Source organism: Strigops habroptila, chromosome 20 (genome assembly GCF_004027225.2).
Source record: "Strigops habroptila isolate Jane chromosome 20, bStrHab1.2.pri, whole genome shotgun sequence".
Lineage (NCBI taxonomy): Eukaryota > Metazoa > Chordata > Aves > Psittaciformes > Psittacidae > Strigops > Strigops habroptila.
In genome coordinates, this window is record NC_044296.2 from 2,605,750 (window position 1) to 2,620,877 (window position 15,128).

A 15,128-nucleotide genomic window follows, 5' to 3' on the forward strand; every position below is an offset into this window, starting at 1 on the left:
ATCCTTTTGTCTTTAATTCCATTTGTTTAGCACATCACACACTCACACCCCCTTACTGGCCAAGCTGCTTCTGTGCATTTCGGCATCGCATTTTTTACTCACAAACGTGATACCTGGACGCCTGCCTGCTCCCTGCTCAGTCCGGTTTGGATGCTTCATGCGGGCCATGAACATTAGAGGGAGCTAAAGGCTGCTGCATGCACCCAAACGGATGGTTGGACACCGGGTTTCTGGCAGGGCAGAAGTGGGTAGCGGGTGGTTGGTCCCAACGTCCATCAGGTCCAGGAGTGCTGCCGGGAGGGCCTGTTGTGAAGAGATGAGTGGTTTAGGGTCACTCGAAGAATGACCATTAAAGATATTAGCAAGAGCAGTTTTAATATGGTTTATAAAGGCATGAGTTAAGAATTTGATGACAAGGTTCGCTCTGTTCTTACATGGATGAAGCACACAGAGGAACATCAAGGTTAAATTGAGCTAAAGATGATTGATACAGAGGCTGGAGGCACAAAGTAAGGGAGACTGTCCTGTTGAGTACTGAGGTTTAGATTGGACCCCCCTCACTTTCTAAACTCAGGGAGCCTAGGTGCAGCTGGATCTAGTTTTAATCTTAGTCTCTGATTCTGTGATATATAAAGGATCCTGTTAAAAAAATTCCCTCAGGTCAGTGAAAGTATGTCAGCTTTCTCAGCATTCCTCAATGGGCAAAGGGTTGAGTATCAGTGAGCAGAACTAAGAGCCCAGGTAAACAAAGAGCTCCAAGGGTCGTGTCTTGGGACCACTATTTATAGGGTCATAAGGTGTGTGGCTTTAGTCATCAGTGAATTTCCATCCTGGCCTCAATTCTGTGTGGGTTCCACCAGTTGCACAACAGTTGTGTTCCAGGTTGTCAGGAAATGACTGATCAGCCCAAAAGATCAAGCAGGAGTACCCAACCATCTGGATCTCTATGTGCCACTTCCTACCTTTGCCAGGCAACCAGAGTTCCTGGTACAGCCGGGGAGTGCCCAGCATTCAGCTCCTTGCCTGAGGCCTAATGGGAATTCATAGAATCCCAGCCTGGTTTGTGTTGGAGGGACCTTAAAGCTCATCCAGTTCCAACCCCCTGCCACGGGCAGGGACACCTTCCACTAGAGCAGGTTGCTCCAAGCCCCTGTGTCCAACCTGGCCTTGAACACTGCCAGGGATGGGGCAGCCATGGGGCACCCTGTGCCAGCGCCTCAGCACCCTCACAGGGAAGAGCTTCTGCCTAAGAGCTCATCTCCATCTCCCCTCTGTCAGGTTAAAGCCATTCCCCCTGAGAACAGAAGAATCCTGAGAACAGGAGAACAAGCCACCACATCACCCAAAGCCCCACTGACCAGCTACATCAACCAGGCCACCCTGGTGGCTCTGCAGTGGCTCTCCCCTTTACTGTCATGGTGCCATCAGGCCAGCATGGGTGGCATCACTGCTGCTCCTGCTGTGGGGCTTTTCTTCAATGCAAATCAACACAGACTTATTTATAGCACCTTCTCCTAGCAGGAGAGCCTATTTTGGGCTGATGCTCCAGCACCAGAGCAGCGGAGGTTATTTTAACCCTGCGCTGGGTTATTTTCGGAGCTGCTCTCCTCTGCACGTGCTCTGAAATGGTTTCCAACTACCAGGTGCTTTCTCGGTGTGGTGCGACAAGGGATGGGGGGGAAAGAGGGACCATATGAAGCAATTTTACAGAGATTCAAAACTAAACCATCCTCTGCAGCAAAGCTCCCTTTGACACACTGGATCCAGACAGCATCTTTGACAGGAACCTTGACAGGCTGGAGAGGTGGACCTGAGTGAACATCATGAAGCTCAACAAGGCCGGTGCAAGGTCCTGCCCCTGGGTCAGGGCAATCCCAAGTACAAACACAGGTTGGGAGAGACTGGATGGAGCAGCCCTGAGGAGCTCTGGGGCGATCCCCCTGCAGTCCTGTGGCCGGCTTTGGGGCAACAGCACAAGAGGGATGTGGAGCTGTTGGAGCGAGTCCAGAGGAAGCCACGGAGATGCTGCGAGGGCTGGAGCAGCTCTGCTCTGGAGCCAGGCTGAGAGAGCTGGGCTGGGGCAGCCTGGAGAAGAGAAGGCTCCTGAAGGGGAGACCTTAGAGCAGGTCCAGTGCCTAAAGGGGCTCCAGGAAACCTGGAGAGGGGCTTTGGACAAGCGTAAATAGTAACAGGACAAGGGGAATGGCTTTAATCTGACAGGGGAGATTGAAAAGAGATTTTAGGAAGTTGTTTTTCCCCTGTGAGGGTGCTGAGGCACTGGCACAGGGTGCCCAGAGAAGCTGTGGCTGCCCCATCCCTGGCAGTGTTCAAGGCCAGGTTGGACACAGGGGCTTGGAGCAACCTGCTCTAGTGGAAGGTGTCCCTGCCCGTGGCAGGGGGTTGGAGCTTTGAGGTCCCTTCCAACCCAAAACATTTCATGATTCTATGATCTTGGAAGGTAGATCATCAGCAAGATAGGCCATGAGCAAAGGGCAGAAGAAGGGCTTCTGCTGCAGTTAGCTGAGAGCCCAAGGACAGGTGAGACAACATGCAAAAGGAGAAGGACAGCAGGATACACAAGAGGAGGATAAAAGGAGAGCCAAGAACTGGCTGTTCCTGTGGTGTCCATGGTTGCAATGTGGTGGCCCCAGGCACAGGAGAAGCAATAGCTTTGCTCAGCAGAGGGAGAAAGAGCACAGTGGGGTGGGTCACGCTGCTTCTCAACCTCTGTATCCAGGGAACCTCAGCTCTGGTTCCACCACGGACCATTCCGGAGCAGCCCAGAGAGTCCTGGAGTCACCCTGTCCAGATCCAGATGCTGCAGGAAGCAGCTGCACCATTTATCAAGTGGACTTCTTGGCCACTGTGGGGCTTTCTCAGCTCAGAGCCACACTGGCCCACATGCAGAGCCAGGAGTAGCCCCATCCTCACAACTGGGGGTGCCACGGAGCAGAGGCTGCCAGGACAACACCAGGCAGGGTGTCCCCTGCAGCCACAGTAATGGTATCCGGAGGGTTACAGCTCCATCTGCGTGACGCAGGACTGGAAAACTCACTCACCAGGACAGAAAATACCTCAAAAATGAAAGTAGATTAAAAAAAACCTCTCAACAATGTCTTCCCAACCCACAGGAGAAAGCACAGCAGGGCTCATGCAGCCCTTCTCCCCATCAGCAGTCCCTACTGCTTCCCATATCCCATTCCCATCCCACCACACACTTTCCTCTTGCTTCAGTTTCCCCCTCCACAACCTGACAGATGGTTGGGAACGGGCCCCGGGTGGCTCAGAGGGGTGGCAGGGCAGCAGGAGCAGTGACTGTGACCCTCCAGTGCCCGCGTGGAGATGCAGCAGCTCACACCACCCCACTGGGAAAAGTGAGTCAGGGCCTGAGCCGCCGCCAGCCCTATTCCTGGCATCCCAACCAGATCCAGCCCTGCCTGACCCCAGCCTTGCCACCAGCAGTGGACTGGGACCGAGCTGGTGGAAACACAGAAGGACAACACTGGGAAGAGCCCTTAGGATGGATGTTGTTATCCCCACCTTTCCCCCCAGCAGCCACAGCCCCACCACATACATGTCAATGCATTTTTATTAAATTCTTACAAAACAGAATACAAAATTCTGGAATCAACAATTGTTATAAAGGAAAACTTCAATTCAGCTGTATCAGTTCACCTGGTACATACAGTAAAGTGCTTGTTTTTATGGTTTTGTCTTTTTTTTTCCTTTTTTGTTTTCTTGGTTTTTAAATTTTTTTTGTGTTTTTTTTGTGGGTTTCTTTTCCCCGTTTCAGTTTTATGTTGCAGCCAGCCCCCGAGCAGAGGCTGCTGTTGTACAAACCAACAGTGCGTTAACATGACTCTTGTCAAACCAGCTTTGGCAGTCTTCTTCAATTGTAAAGTAGAGAAAGTTTCTCCTGTTTTGATAAAAACAAAGTTAGCTTCACAGTAAACGTTTCTAACCAGTTCTAAGTGGAGTTAGTTGGCTGAAGGAAGGGCGGGGGGGGGAAGGAGAGGAAGCCAAAACGCTTAAAATTTCCAGCCTAAAAAAGAAATAATAATAATAATCTTTTTGAAGTTGGTTTCCAAGACAGATGCTCTATGGGGAAGGGGGGGGAAAGGCTTTGAAAGAGGAAGAGGAGGAACAAGGGTGGTGGTGAGAGGGGTTAGCTGGTGCTGGGCCACGGGTCGGGAAGCATCTGTTTGGAAGCGCCCCCTGAGAGGTGCTGGTGGCAGGGAGGGGATGTCTGGCCCTGACACAAGCATCTCACCAACCAGCCCAGTGCGGCGCGAGGCACCCATGGGTTCATCAAGGTGTTTCAGAGTCCATCCCCTACCTCTAGAGGCATTTCAGATTCTCCATAAACACAAAGACCCCGCCATGCACACCAGAGCTCACCATCCTGGCCACATGGGTCCCTCCACGTGCGCCGGCTCCACCACCAAACTGAACCCCGGAGCCAAAACACGACACCAAACCTGGGCTGAGCAACCAGCTAGGAGCTTGGATGCTCCCAGGATGTCCATCCCCTCGGTGCCAGCACACCAGCAGAACACCCATGGGGACAAGCTCCCACATGCACGGGTCACCCAGGCCACACACCAGCCTTCAGAACAGTGGGTGTACGTATAGATCTAGGAGGTTTCACACATGGGAAGAGGGGGAAGCTCAGTTTGCCAACAAAGGCATGGGGGCTTGGGGGGAACAGACAAGAAAGCCATCCCCCCCTGCCATCCCCTTCCCATGGTGACTTTTAAAACCAAGAAGAACCCAGGCTGCGGCGTGCAGCACCACCGATAGCTTTCACAACACCAGCTCGAGGCATCGCACACTGTACAGCATTCAAGTATTTCTTAATATAAGACAACAAGGAATTATCTACAACTGATAAAACAAAATAAGCTATAAAAAGTAATGTACAATCAAGATGGATTTTGTTTTGTCTTGCTTTAAAGGAGGCCTCTCCAGGGCGTCCCGGTGCCTGAGGGGATTGTCCCCTCACCACCACCCCGCACGGTGGGACCGGGGGGAGAGGGGAGATCGCAAGTGCGAGGCAGTTTTTGGGGGGGGATGGAGAGGGGATAAACCACCCTCCCTGACCCACAAATGCCACTCGGTGGAAGGGCGAGAAAAGACAGTCTCTGCCCCAAACTCCATCAACACCCAAGATCATCATGTCCCAAGATAACTCACACATACCTCCCTGAAACAAAAAACATATATTGCATAGTATTGCTGTCAGCAGTCTTAAAATTAAAAGGAGAACTTTCCCCCTCTGGAGACAGTGACTGTCCTCAGCTGAAGACCCCAAAGCAAGCTCCCAAAGCCTCCACCTGTGCACACGATGGACTGAGGCTGCTTTTTCAACATATAAAGCTCAAAGCAGTGGATGGGAAGGGAAAAGAGGTTGCTAACGAAGGGGACACCCTCCCTCGTGGTGGGACATGGGGACAGTGGCACGACCTGTGTTGGGGAGCGCGTTTGCTGCTTGGGCTTGGTGCAGAGGGCACACAGAGGAGCCAGCCCCATGCAGCAGCAACCAGCCAAGGGCCTCGTCCTGATGCAGCATCCCAAATGCTTCCCTGGCTGCATTCCCTCCTTCCCCAAAGCTTTGAGGAAACGGCAGCGCCATGCATGTGGACACACGAACGTGGACACATGCACACACATGAACACACATGCTCAGCTCTCCCTGGCCACCCATCACACCCTGCACTGCCCTGGTGCTGCTGCTGACCCCAAACCCTCCAGCCCCACATCCCAAGATCCCCCTGGCTGCTCCCCTACGCTGTAGCCCATGGGTGCTGCCACCAGCTCAGCCGCTCACCCACCAAAACAGCACCTCGGGGTGCTCAGCACCCCCAACCCCTTCAGCCACGGCAGCCTCAGGGCCAGCCCGAAGCTCTTTAAGGGGTGTCCTTTGCTTTCCACAGAGCACCTGCTATTCCCAGAGGGGTATTTTTGGGCTGCTCCAGCCACCCTGAAAACCCCATTCCCTCTGCACCTCCATAATGGCACATCCACTGGCAAGCTGCCCCTCCAAAAACAGGGATACAACACCCGACCCGGCACAAGAGCATGGCCCAATGCCTGTGCATCCCCCCGGCTCTGACCTTACCCCCAGAAGCCACTGGCCGGAGCACAGGAGCAAAGGAAGACGTTTCTCTGTGCCCTGTAGAAAAGCACAGCTAGCAGTTTAAAACCAACAATAACTAAAAGGAAAAAGGAAGAAAAAGGGGGTGAATAGCTTATTCTGGAAGCAGGTTGCTGAGGAGAGAGGGTTGCTCAGTGGGATGCGGAGCTGCTCCCTTGCTGGCACCATCTCTCCCCAGCCCAAGCGATTCCCTGCACCACACCCATCACATCCCCCCGGAGCATAGGATGGAAGGGCTCCCCGCACCCAGGATGGGGGTCTTGTGGGATCTACCCCGACACGGGAGAAAGACCTGCAGCTCCGAGGGGAGGGAGGAGGTTAATACACAACTCCCGTTGTTGAAAACGCGACCGAGGGTCTTTTGTTCACAGTATGAAACGAGCTGACATCGTCAAAGCAGCCGCGGGTACAAAGAGTCCTTTGGTGTCGGGATTGGTGGGGGGGGAAATGTCAGAGGAGAAACCAAGAGTCAGGAAACAAAAGTCCATGTGTCTGTCAGATGTCCTTGAATGTGCCCTGGGTGAAGCAACCTCATGCTTGATTTAACACCTTAACAAAAAAAAAAAAAAAAAAACAAAACATCTTAAACAAACCCTCCCACCCCCAGACCTACAAGATCAGCAAAACCTTGGAAACCAGCCACAGGGACGAGTCCTGATCTTGTCACTAACCAGAAACGGTGGGGCTTGGGGCGGGGGGGAGAGAAAGAACAAAGAGGGGGGGGAAACGACACAGGGTACAGCAGGTCTGAGGGGCACAGCTCAGGCTTGGTCGGCCACCAGGACCAGCGGGGCCACGAGGTGCTGCCCAGTGGCCACTGCCTTGGCCAGGCTGCTCTTCTGCCGCCGCTTGGCCAGCTTGGACTCGGAGGGGGGGGAGAGCTGCATGGCCCGTGAGGTAGCTTTGATGATGATGGGTCGTGCTTCCTCCTCCGCCTCATCTTCCTCATCCTCGTCACGCTGCGTCAGCTGGCGATTGACAGCGATGGCCTCGGCAGCAAAGGAGGTGAGCTCTTTGGCACTGCTGTTCCTGCGGGGAGGCAGGGACTCAGGGGGGATGTGGGGGAATGGGGGCAAATATTGGGGTGTCCCTCCCTGCATGCATGCCATGCCAGGTGGTCAGGCACCAACAGCATGGCTTAAACCCAAATCACACGCTGCAATCGCTGCCCAGAGCTACGACAGAGACCCCAAAAGCAGAAACTGGGGAGAGGAGGCAGGATTTGGGGGGCTGGGATGTGTCCCCGCATCCCAGTGCCACCCTGCAGGATGCTCACCTCTGCAGGATGATGGGGGTCGGCAGGGTGTTATCCGGGGCACACTGCAACAAAATGCAGCTGGTCAGAGCCAGGCACTCCATAGGAGGGTGAACCCCACTCCAGTTTGGGGGGGGGGGACACAGCAGCACTCACCCCCTGCACCCAGGGGTGCTCCAGAACCTGGGCTGCGCTGAGCCGCTTCTTGGCATCTCTCACCAACAGCTTGGAAATGAGATCTTTGGCTCCAAAGGAGATGTGTGCCCAGTCCTTGTCAGGAAACTCGTACTTCCCCTCCTGGATGCTTTCGAAGAGCATGTTCTGGAGCAGTGGGAGTGGGAGGAGAAGGAAAAGGGGCTGAGCTGGGAGCGGTGCTGCCAAACGAGAGGTGAGTTTTGGCACTGCCGTGGTGCTCCGCGTACCTGGCACGTGTGGCACGCCTCGCCCCGGTCCCAGCCGCAGTCAGAGCCACAGTGACCCACGAAGGGGGGGTACCCGCTCAGCATGATGTACAGGATGACCCCCAGGCTCCACAGGTCGCAGCGCTTGTCATAGATGGATGCCTCCTCGTTGAAAGCTTCCACCACCTCTGGGGCCATGTACTCAGCAGAGCCACACTGCAGGGAGAGGTGGGAGAGAGCTCCAGCACGGGGGTCCCAAAGGATGGGGGGCTGATGGGACTGGGAGGGGGGGGATCCCATCAGAACTACAAGGCTGAACCCTCTGAAATGAGGGTGCAAACCCAGGGTGCTGCCCTCCTGGCAGGGCAGGTCACCACTGATGGGTTCCCCATCACCCTGGAGATGCCACAGACCTGTCTCCGTTGGGGGTCACCCAATAGTGGGCTGCCACCCCCAAAAAAAGCCTAAATCACAGAATCAACTGTGTTGGAAAATACCTTCAAGACCACCAAGTCCAACCGTTCCCCAGCCCTGCCAGGCCACCACTAACCCATGGCACTGAGGCCTCGGCTGCACGGTGTGTGAACACTTGCAGGGACGGTGACTCCAGCACTGCCCTGGGCAGCCTGTTCCAATGCCTGAGCACCCTCTGGGGAAGGATTGTTCCTAATCTCCATCTAAACCTCCCCTGGCACAGCCTGAGGCTGTTTCCTCTTGTCACGTCACTTGTTCCTTGGGAGCAGAGACCAGCCCCCTCCTCCTGGGCATCCCCTCAGGCAGCACCAGGGAAGCTGGACCCATGCACCCCACAGCACCATCGCCGCCCAACCGGCTCAGCGGGGCAGCGTCCGTCCCATTCCCATCGCCTGGGAGCGGCTGTGAAACACCACGGGGATGAGCCTGCTCTGCCTGTTCCCTGCCTGACGCTGGCAAAGCCTCGGGAGCAGGCAGGGATCCGGTACTGGAGGAGTTAACCCTGATGCAAGGCCTGTTCCCATATCGCTCCAGGGACTCTGGGGCTTTCCAGCACGCATGACCCACACACAGCCCACACGGGCCTCGTGACCAGGGGAGAAGAAAGCTGCAGCCAGCAGATAATCAGCCTGTCACATAACGAGAGGCTCCTAACGAGAGGCCCCAGCAGCTGATGCCACCACAAGAGAAAAAATACAAACACAAACCAACAAACCCAAGCCCCAGCAGCAGCGAGCACCCAGAGCATGGCTTAACCCTGCAGGGACCAGGGTGCTGCCCCCCAACCCTTGCTGAGGAAGGGGGAACTTGGGGCACCTCAGGAATGTAGAGCCTGCCCCAGAAGGAGGGTAATCGGGGAGGAATAAGGGAGGGGCAGTGTGTTTCGGCCCCCACCTCTGCCGTTGTGCACCCTGGCACGTGAGCACCCCAAAAACACCGGGGTGCAGGGCAACACCCTGCATGGGGGTATTCCTGCTGCTGGAGATAAGGAGAGCGGGGATTTCTGGGGGGGGGGCGGGGAGGGACGGGACACAGACAGGCTCAGTGTCCCCCCTGGAGAGTCGGGACAGTTCTGTGCAACATGGGAGTCACTCCACAAGCTTCTGGGGTGCCCACCCTGCATTGCAAGCAAGCAGCACCCCACAGCGCGGGGGGGGGACAGCCCCCTCTCCCCAACCAACATGGGAATCACGGCGGCAGCCCCGACCCCCCCCGGCCCCTCTCCTGACCCACTTCTGCCTGCAGCAGCCTCGGCGCAGCCGCGGGGCCGGTGGCTGTTGCTAAGGGCTCGCAGCAGCCCGGGCTGTGCGCCAGGCCCCCCGGCCCCCCCGCATTATGCAACCGCAGCTCGGCACCGCGGGGGGGCCGGGGCACACAGCATCAGCCACCGGAGCAATGGGCTGGGGCAGGGGCGTGTGTGTGTCTGCATAAGCCCCGTGCCCAAAGCCTGGGGGTAGCTGGGGGTGGCCCCCGGGACCACTGCCCCCCCGCCCCCAGCCCCACACGCTTACCGGGGTGAGCAGCTCTGGGGTGGAGATGGGGGAGCAATCGCCGTTGAGTTTGATGCCACTTCCCAGGTCAAAGTCGCAGATCTTCACTGGGGAGACCTTGGCGGGGTGGGAAGGAGAAGTGGTGACCCCTGGGGTCCACAGCCTTGTTTCACCCCCTAATGAGCTGCCTGTTAATGCCTGGCTATGTCATGCTTCACACCCCCCATGTGCTGCAGCACGCCCCGTGAGGGCCCACCACACACCCCCCGCCTCCAAGGACCCACCAACCGCTCCCCCCACTCACCTGGTCCGGGCTCTCACACAGAATATTTTCCGGTTTTAGATCCCTGTGTGCAATTCCTGCAGGGAAAAAGGGACAATGAAGGCAAAAATCCACCCCCCCTCCATGCTGAAAGGTCTGGGGGTGGCACAGGGAACCCTCCCTCCCCACCCCAAATCACTGCCTGCATCGTGGCAAAGGGCAAAAATTGCTGCTGGCCCCGAGTCCCAGCTGAACCGGAGGAACAGGCTCTGCACCAAGCACCTCGTGATGCGGCTGGGCTTGACCCTGCGTGCCCAGGGCCAGCAGTAGCCTCTGGCCAGGAGGATGTGGGGAGCAGCACCCCGGAGGTGGGGGGCACAGCTCACCTTTGTTGTGCAAAAAGTGCAGGGCGCTGGCGATGTCCCGCACCACCACGCTGGCCTCCAGCTCGTTGAAGTGGCGTCTCCGGTGGATGTGGGTCAGGATGGAGCCTGCAGCCGGGTAAGAACGGAACAGGGGCTCAGGGGAGCTCCTGCCGCCCCAGCTCCCCCCACCCCAGCACCACACTCACCTCCTCTCATCTTTTCAAACACCAGGTAAAACCTCTCCTCTTCCTCAAAGAACTCAATCAGCTCCAGGACGTTCCTGCAGGGACAAATGGCATCAGCCCAGCATCCCCCACAACTTGCTGGATCCCCACAGCCCCCCAGCACGGGTCCTGGGTGGGGATGTGGGACAACAAAGTTGGGTTTCCAGTGATTGAAACCACACGGCTGGGGCCCCGGCTGCATTCCAGGGGGGGAGAGGGACTCTCGGCGCCCAGCTCTGCTCCCTAATTGCTCGCAGACCCTCCTGGCTCACTCGCCCCGCTCAGTGGGACGGCAAACACCTCGGCTGTGGCTCGGCCCAGCCCTCAGCTCAGCTCCAACTCGGCTGCCTCAGCCCCCCCTTGTCATGGCAAATCCACTTCATGCCCCCTCGAGATGCTCTTGAGGCCAAGGGGAGGGAGAAGCGCACGGGAGCGCGGCCGGGCTGCAGCCCACGGGTGTCTCAAGCATCAGCCTAGTCCCATGGTACCTGTGTCCCTGGCACTGATACAGCATCTCCACCTCCCTGAAGACCCTGCTGCGGATGTGTCCCAGGCGTTTCTCTATGATCTGAAAGGCAAAAAGGCGGATGCTCAGGGAGCAGCACCGCTGCTGGGACTGGCACTCACCGCACTGCACCCACTGAGCCCAGCAACCCCCTCACGGCACCCATGGAGCCGGCGCTGGGGCCCGCAGGCCGGGTGAAGGCAGGCAGGGGCTGCCTGAAGGGGTTAAGGCAGCAGAACAGGCTGTTCCCTGTTCCCGGTGGCGCTGCCAAGCCGCTCCCTCCCGGGCCACAGCCAAGCCGAGGTCCATGTGACACTGGCCCGGCACTGAGCTGCGGTGCTGGAGAAGGGCCCTTCGCCCCAGCGGGCACTGACACCAGTGGATGTGCCATGGGGTGGGCAGGGGGTCCCCACACACAGCCTCATAGAGGAAAAGCGGGTGCTTCCACCAGCCCCGGAGCACTGGGCTGCCATGCAGCCTGCCGCTGCCTCAGTTTCCCCACTGGGGCACCCAAAGGCCCCCCGGGGAGACGGGAAAAGCCACATTCCCCTTGGATTCGGCTGCGTTTTGACATAGGACCCATCCCAGCTCCTCACACCGTGGCTGGGAGCCTGTAGGGTGCAGGACCATGGGACCACCATCCCCTGACCCCAAAAGCAGCTGGGTCACTCCTGCAGCACCCACAAGCTTGCAGGGACATGGAGGTGGCCACCCCGCCAGCACCACGTGCCCTCACTTGCCCCAAGTCCCCAGACATGTCACAAGCATTAATTTAATGTCCTCTGTGCCCTGCCTCACAGGAGAGGAGCGTGGCCAAGGGGGTGACCGAGGTCCCAGCGCTGGGTGGTGGCAGGGGACAGTGTGGCACCTGCACGGCCCAGCCCTGCCACATTCCCACCGCTCCAGCCCATGAAACCATGTCCTGCGCAGCACCGGATGGTTATGGGAGCCAGGAGAACCCAAGATGTGGAGGGTGGGAAGGGAAACTGAGGCAGGGAGTGGGAGGGAGCCGGGTGTGCAGCCCCAAGCAGCAGAGCTTTACCTTCACTGCGTACTCCTTGTTGGTGATGAGGTTAACACAGGACTGGACTCTGGCATGGGCCCCTTCTCCCAGCACCTCCTCCTGCAGCTGGTAAACATCTGGCAGGGGAGAGGATGCCTGAGCTGCTGGCCCCACAGCAGCACGGGGCACCTCCGCTGTCCCTTCCCACCGGGCTGGCCCCAAGCTGGGGACACCAGGAGGGCCCCAGCCCTGCCCCAGGGTGCCCGAGCACCCCACTCACCTTCAAACCTGCCGGAGAAGCTGTCGGTTGCTCTACAGCGCTTCTTCTTCTTGTTCCTTTTCTTGGCGTCAGGGATATCGATGGGTTGACTTGAAGGCATGTCTGGGCCGGAGCAAAGCCACTGGTGTGAGTCAGCCCTGTCTGCCCATGACTCCCCCAGCACGGCCACCCCTGGGGCACCCCAAAACCCTCGAGGGAACTTAAAGAGCCAACAACATGCCAGGAGGGCACCCGCAGCTCACCAGGACGGGGCGGGCACTCAAAGTTGAAGACAGGCTCCAGGTGGTTGGACTGGTCGAACTCCAGGTCGAAGGGGTTTTGTCCCTGGGGGGGCCAAGAACAGGAGTGAGATGGCAGCAGCCGCTGGATCCACCACCACCAGTGCTGGTCCCAGTGTGGACATGGATCCTGGCACACACCCTGCTCACCCGCCCCATCGGAGTGGAATGGAGTGCGACACCAGTTCATGGTGCTACTGGAGGAACACGGCAGAGCCCCAGGCAGAGCTGGAGGAGGAGGAGGAGGAGGAAAGGTCTGACCACATCTCCTGATGGGGACAGTGCTGCAAGGACCTGCCTCCACACCAGCAGCCCCAGGCCGGCACACGGGGGATGATGAGAGGGATCGGGGCCACCCGCACCAACCCAACCCCAAATCTCCACCCAGACCTGAACTACAGTGAGGGGGGAGGAAGAAAAGCCACAGAGGAAGGACAGGCTCCAGAGTCACTGTGCCATGTCCTCCCAGCTCCCTGCAAGGTCACAGTGCGCTGGAGCCTGCTCAGTCCCGTTCCGGTGAGTGTTGTGTCCAGTGAGTGTGTCCCAGGCTGTGAGACACCTGGGACCAGCAGGATCGGTCCTGACCCCAAACCCTCCCCGCTCCCAGGATTGGCGATGGGCATAGGAATGGTAATATCTGCCACACCAAACCCCGGGGACTCCAGTCCCAGCACCCCAAAGGGGACATGGGGATCCCTGAGCCGCCCCACCACAGGACAGAGCAGCATCGGGGGTGCCTGGCCGGGAAGGGGAAAGGGCCCCATCCTCTCCAGGGTTACGAAATGTGTTTGGGTGGAGGTGGCAGCTCCCGGCGGCGTTCCCAAACCCGCCCCAGTGCCCCGGTGCCCGGGCCGGCTGCCAGCCCCAGCCAACCCCGTCCAGAAAACGCCTGTTTACAGCCGGGGTGGCTCTCGGGGGGACCCCACCGCACCACGGTGGAGGTGTGGGGGGTGTCACACGAGGAGCACCCCCCCACCAAGCATTACTCTGGGGGCAGAACACTCCTGCCCAGCTGTTTGCCAACTTCCCCCCACAAAAAAAACCTGGATTTACAGATCACAGCATTGCCCTGCAGCTGCCCCCCCACGCCCCCCGGGACCCTGCAGCACGGGCAGGATGAGGCCCTCCGGGAGCACAGGGGGGCTCGGGGGAGCTGGGGGAGGAAGGGGGACCCGGGGGAAGGGAAAAAAGGGGGCACAGGGCCCTGCCAGCTACTGCAGCAACGACACAAAAGGTTTGGGGGATGGGAGGTGCGGGGCGGACGCTGAGCACCGGCTCCATCCCCACATCCGAAGTGCCCCCAACCCCGTCCCCATCCCCAACCACCCGGGGGGGTGGCGGGGACAGAGCCAAACCCCGGCCAAAAGCCTTAAAAGCAGGATGAGGTGTCAGCTAAAATGAGCCGGGCAGGTTTGGGGGGAGCTCCCAGCATCCCTCGGAGCGCCGGGAGCCAAACTGAACAAAGATCCCACGGAGCCGGGACAGGAGCGAGCGTTCGGGGAGCGGGACCAGCACCCCACAAACCCCCCGAGGGTGACACCGGGGCAGGGGGTGACCCCGGCCCCCCCCCGGGCGCAGCCGCAGCCCAGAGCCGTGCTGCCAGGACCTGGCCCTCGCACAAGGCGCTTGCACAACAGGTCCTGGCACCCCGCACCCCCCCGGCCTGCCACCCCGCTTGCAGAATAGGGTGAATGGGTGCAGCTGGCAGCAGCATAGCCCCCACATACCCCATGGGGGACCCCTATGGGACCTGCAGCATCCCAGCACCCACCCGCGGGAGGAGATTTGGGGTGGCTGCAGACCTGACCCCCGGGAGCACCCCGACCCCCGGGGCAGGGGGGTCCCGCTGCCCGGCTTGGCAGCACCGGCGCTTCCCCCTGTCGGGGGGTCTCGCCAACCCCCCCCCCCCTCCATGCAGGGGATGCGGCGCTGCAGGCACAGGATGCGGCCCCCGCAGGCCCGCACCGGCCCTGCCCGCACCCCGGCCACGGAGCACCCCCGGAGCCCCCCCGGCGCGGCCCTGGAGCGCCCCGGAACATCCCCGGAGCTCTCCCGGGGGGGGTGGGGGGAGCAGCCTCTTACCTTGAAGGAGCGGTGGAAACCCGGGATCTCTGATTTCTTCTGCACCATCTTGCTGCGGGGGGGGGGGACGGGGGGCGGCGTTGCGGGGAGAAAGGGGGGGGGTGGGAAAAAAAAACGGGAAGGGGGGAGGGAGGCGGAGGGACGGGCAGAGCCGGAGGGAGTCCGGGGGGAGGCCGAGACCTGCGGGAGAGGAGGGCGGTCAGACGGCTGCGGCCCCGCAGGGAGCCCCCGGTCCTGGTCCCCCCCCCCCCCCGGCGGCGCTCACCGGCGCGGCCCCGCGGAGCCGCCGGTGCCGGTACCGGTACCGCAGCCCAGCCCGCACCGCCGCCCGCTCCGCTCCGCGCCGCCGCCAGGA

The 15,128-nt window shown here is 59.3% G+C and overlaps 1 protein-coding gene across 2 annotated transcripts; it reads right to left on the bottom strand.

The window, feature by feature from the left end:
* Positions 1–4,829: 4,829 nt before the first annotated feature.
* Positions 4,830–15,128, bottom strand: MKNK2 (MAPK interacting serine/threonine kinase 2). 2 transcript variants are annotated; one of them, XM_030509515.1, is made up of 14 exons: positions 15,039–15,128; positions 14,774–14,953; positions 12,656–12,737; positions 12,414–12,515; positions 12,173–12,270; positions 11,114–11,193; positions 10,608–10,681; positions 10,423–10,527; positions 10,079–10,134; positions 9,796–9,891; positions 7,832–8,026; positions 7,566–7,730; positions 7,431–7,474; positions 4,830–7,183 (listed from the first exon to the last, which is right to left on the bottom strand). In XM_030509515.1, exons 2-14 carry the CDS (start codon positions 14,819–14,821, stop codon positions 6,916–6,918), a joined length of 1,413 nt encoding a protein of 470 aa, XP_030365375.1. In that variant the 5' UTR covers positions 14,822–14,953; positions 15,039–15,128; the 3' UTR covers positions 4,830–6,915. The 2 variants fall into 2 exon arrangements, with proteins under 2 accessions (XP_030365375.1, XP_032776255.1); XM_032920364.1 differs by lacking the exons at positions 12,173–12,270; positions 12,414–12,515; positions 12,656–12,737; positions 14,774–14,953; positions 15,039–15,128 and adding an exon at positions 11,282–11,311 and having other exon boundaries at positions 11,114–11,247.

Excerpts from the sequence above, each read along its gene's own strand:
- MKNK2 (XM_030509515.1), bottom strand. The coding sequence starts at position 14,821 with ATGGTGCAGAAGAAATCAGAGATCCCGGGTTTCCACCGCTCCTTCAAG. Across the intron at positions 12,516-12,655 it reads TGAGTGCCCGCCCCGTCCTG|ACATGCCTTCAAGTCAACCC; the intron begins GTGAGCTGCGGG and ends GCTCCGGCCCAG. Across the intron at positions 10,135-10,422 it reads GCACTTTTTGCACAACAAAG|GAATTGCACACAGGGATCTA; the intron begins GTGAGCTGTGCC and ends TTTTCCCTGCAG.